General features: G+C 63.3%; 1 protein-coding gene across 1 annotated transcript in view; it reads right to left on the bottom strand.

Moving 5' to 3' along the window:
- Nucleotides 1-2199, bottom strand: part of LOC104283340 — a gene marked incomplete at both ends in the record, with an annotated part of 2664 nt that extends 465 nt beyond the window's left edge. Inside the window, one exon of the mRNA XM_009881502.1 lies at nucleotides 21-2199. Within this exon, the coding sequence (XP_009879804.1) occupies nucleotides 21-2199 (2179 nt within the window). The remainder of the gene's footprint in view (nucleotides 1-20) is intronic.
- Between the last annotated feature and the right edge of the window lie 207 nt (nucleotides 2200-2406).

The raw sequence follows: 2406 nt of genomic DNA, 5'->3' as shown, positions 1-2406 counted from the left end.
CCACGCCGGGGAAGGGGGACCCTGGCGGAGGTCCCCAAGGGCCCCCCCGGGGAAAACCCTCCCTCGGGGACGTCCCTGGGGCCCCGGGCGCCGTCACGTCCGTCCAAGGGGACGTCCCCTGTGAGGAAGGTGACATCTCTTGTGCCAAAGGGGATGTCTCTCGTGTCCGTGGGGACGTCTCTGGTGCCAAAGGGGACATCCCGTGTCCCGCAGGTGCCACCTCTTGGGTAGGTGACGTCTCTCGTGGCCATGGGGACATCTCTGCTGCCAAAGGGGACGTCCCGTGTCCCGCAGGTGCCATCTCTTGAGTAGGTGACGTCTCTCGTGGCCATGGGGACATCTCTGCTGCCAAAGGGGACGTCCCGTGTCCCGCAGGTGCCATCTCTCGAGTAGGTGACGTCTCTCGAGGCCATGGGGACATCTCTGGTGCCAAAGGGGACGTCCCCTGTCCCCCAGGTGCCATCTCTCGTGGGGTAGGTGATGTCTCTTGTGTCCATGGGGACATCTCTGGTGCCACAAGGGACGCCCCGTGTTCCCCGGGCACCGTCTCTCGTGCCAAAGGGGACATTTCGTATCCCCAAGGGGATGTCCCTTGTGCCCCGGGTGACGCCTCTCGTGTAGGTGCCACCTCCCGTGCCCATGGGGACGTCTCTGCTGCCAAAGGGGGCGTCCCTTGTGTCCTGGGCACCGTCCCGCCTCTCAAAGGTGACACCTCTTGTCCCCACGGGGATGGCTCTGGTGCCAAAGGGGACATCTCTCGCGCCGAAGGTGCCACCTCTCCCATCAGCGGTGGCCTTTCTTGTCCCCGTGGGGGCATCTCTGGTGCCAAAGGGGATGTCCCTTGTGTCCCAGGCACCGTTTCTGGTGTCAAAGGTGACGTTCCTTGTCCCCACGGGACCATCTGGGGTGCCAAAGGGGCTGTCCCTTGTGTCCCAGGTGCCACCTCTCGTGTCAATGGTGGCATCTCTTGGCCCCATGGTGCTGTCACTCGTGTCAGCGGTGCCGTCTCTGGTGTCAACGGTGACATCTCTTGGCCCCAGGGGGTCATCTCCAGTGCCAAAGGGGACAGCCCTTGTGCCCCGGGTGCCACCTCTCTGGTCAGCAGTGGCCTCTCTTGTCCCCACGGGGCCAGCTCCAGTGCCAAAGGGGACGTCCCGTGCGTCAACGGTGGCCTCTCTCGAGTCAACGAAGACCTCTCTTGTCCCCACGGGGCCACCTCTGATGCCAAAGGGGACGTCCCTTGTGCCCCAGGTGCCATCTCTCGTCCTGGTGGTGGCCTCTCTTGTCCCCACGGGGCCAGCTCCAGTGCCAAAGGGGACAGCCCTTGTGCCCCAGGTGCCATCTCTCGTCCTGGTGGTGGCCTCTCTTGTCCCCATGGGGCCATCTCCAGTGCTAAAGGGGACATCCCTTGTGTCAGAGGTGGCCTCTCTTGTGTCAACGATGACGTGTCTTGTCCCCATGAGGCCACCTCCAATGCCAAAGGGGACGTCCCTTGTGCCCCAGGTGCCACCTCTCTTGTCAACGGTGGTCTCTCTTGCATCAACAGTGGCCTTTCTTGTCCCCATGGGGCCACCTCCAGTTCCAAAGGGGATGTCCCTTGTGCCCCAGGTGCCACCTCTCTGGTCAACGGTGGCCTCTCTTGCGTCAATGAAGACCTCTCTTGTCCCCATGGAGCCATCTCCGATGACAAAGGGGACGTCCCTTGTGTCAGCGGTGGTCTGTCTCTTGTCAGTGAAGACCTCTCTTGTGTCAGTGAAGACCTCTCTTGTCCCCACGGGGGCACCTCCAGTTCCAAAGGGGACGTCCCTTGTGCCCCAGGTGCCACCTCTCTTATCAATGGTGGCCTCTCTTGAGTCGATGAAGACCTCTCTTGTCCCCAGGGGGTCATCTCCAATGACAAAGGGGACGTCCCTTGTGCCCCAGGTGCCACCTCCCTGCTCGCTGACGACCTCTCTTGTCCCCACGGGGCCACCTCCAGTTCCAGAGGGGACGTCCCTTGCGCCCCGGGTGCCCCCTCTCCCATCAACGATGGCCTCTCTTGTGTCAACGGTGGCCTTTCTTGTCTCCACGGGGCCACCTCCAGTTCCAGAGGGGACGTCCCTTGCGCCCCGGGTGCCCCCTCTCCCATCAACGATGGCCTCTCTTGTGTCAACGGTGGTCCAGTTCCAGAGGGGACGTCCCTTGCGCCCCGGGTGCCACCTCTCCCATCAACGATGGCCTCTCTTGTGTCAACGGTGGCCTTTCTTGTCCCCACGGGGCCACCTCCAGTTCCAGAGGGGACGTCCCTTGCGCCCCGGGTGCCACCTCTCCCATCAACGATGGCCTCTCTTGTGTCAACGGTGGCCTTTCTTGTCCCCACGGGGCCACCTCCAGTTCCAGAGGGGACGTCCCTTGCGCCCCGGGTGG

The sequence above is a fragment of the Charadrius vociferus genome, unplaced genomic scaffold (genome assembly GCF_000708025.1).
Source record: "Charadrius vociferus isolate BGI_N301 unplaced genomic scaffold, ASM70802v2 scaffold2213, whole genome shotgun sequence".
Taxonomy (NCBI): domain Eukaryota; kingdom Metazoa; phylum Chordata; class Aves; order Charadriiformes; family Charadriidae; genus Charadrius; species Charadrius vociferus.
The sequence above is the reverse complement of the archived record's forward strand: the minus strand, read 5'-3'. Positions and strand labels throughout refer to the sequence as shown.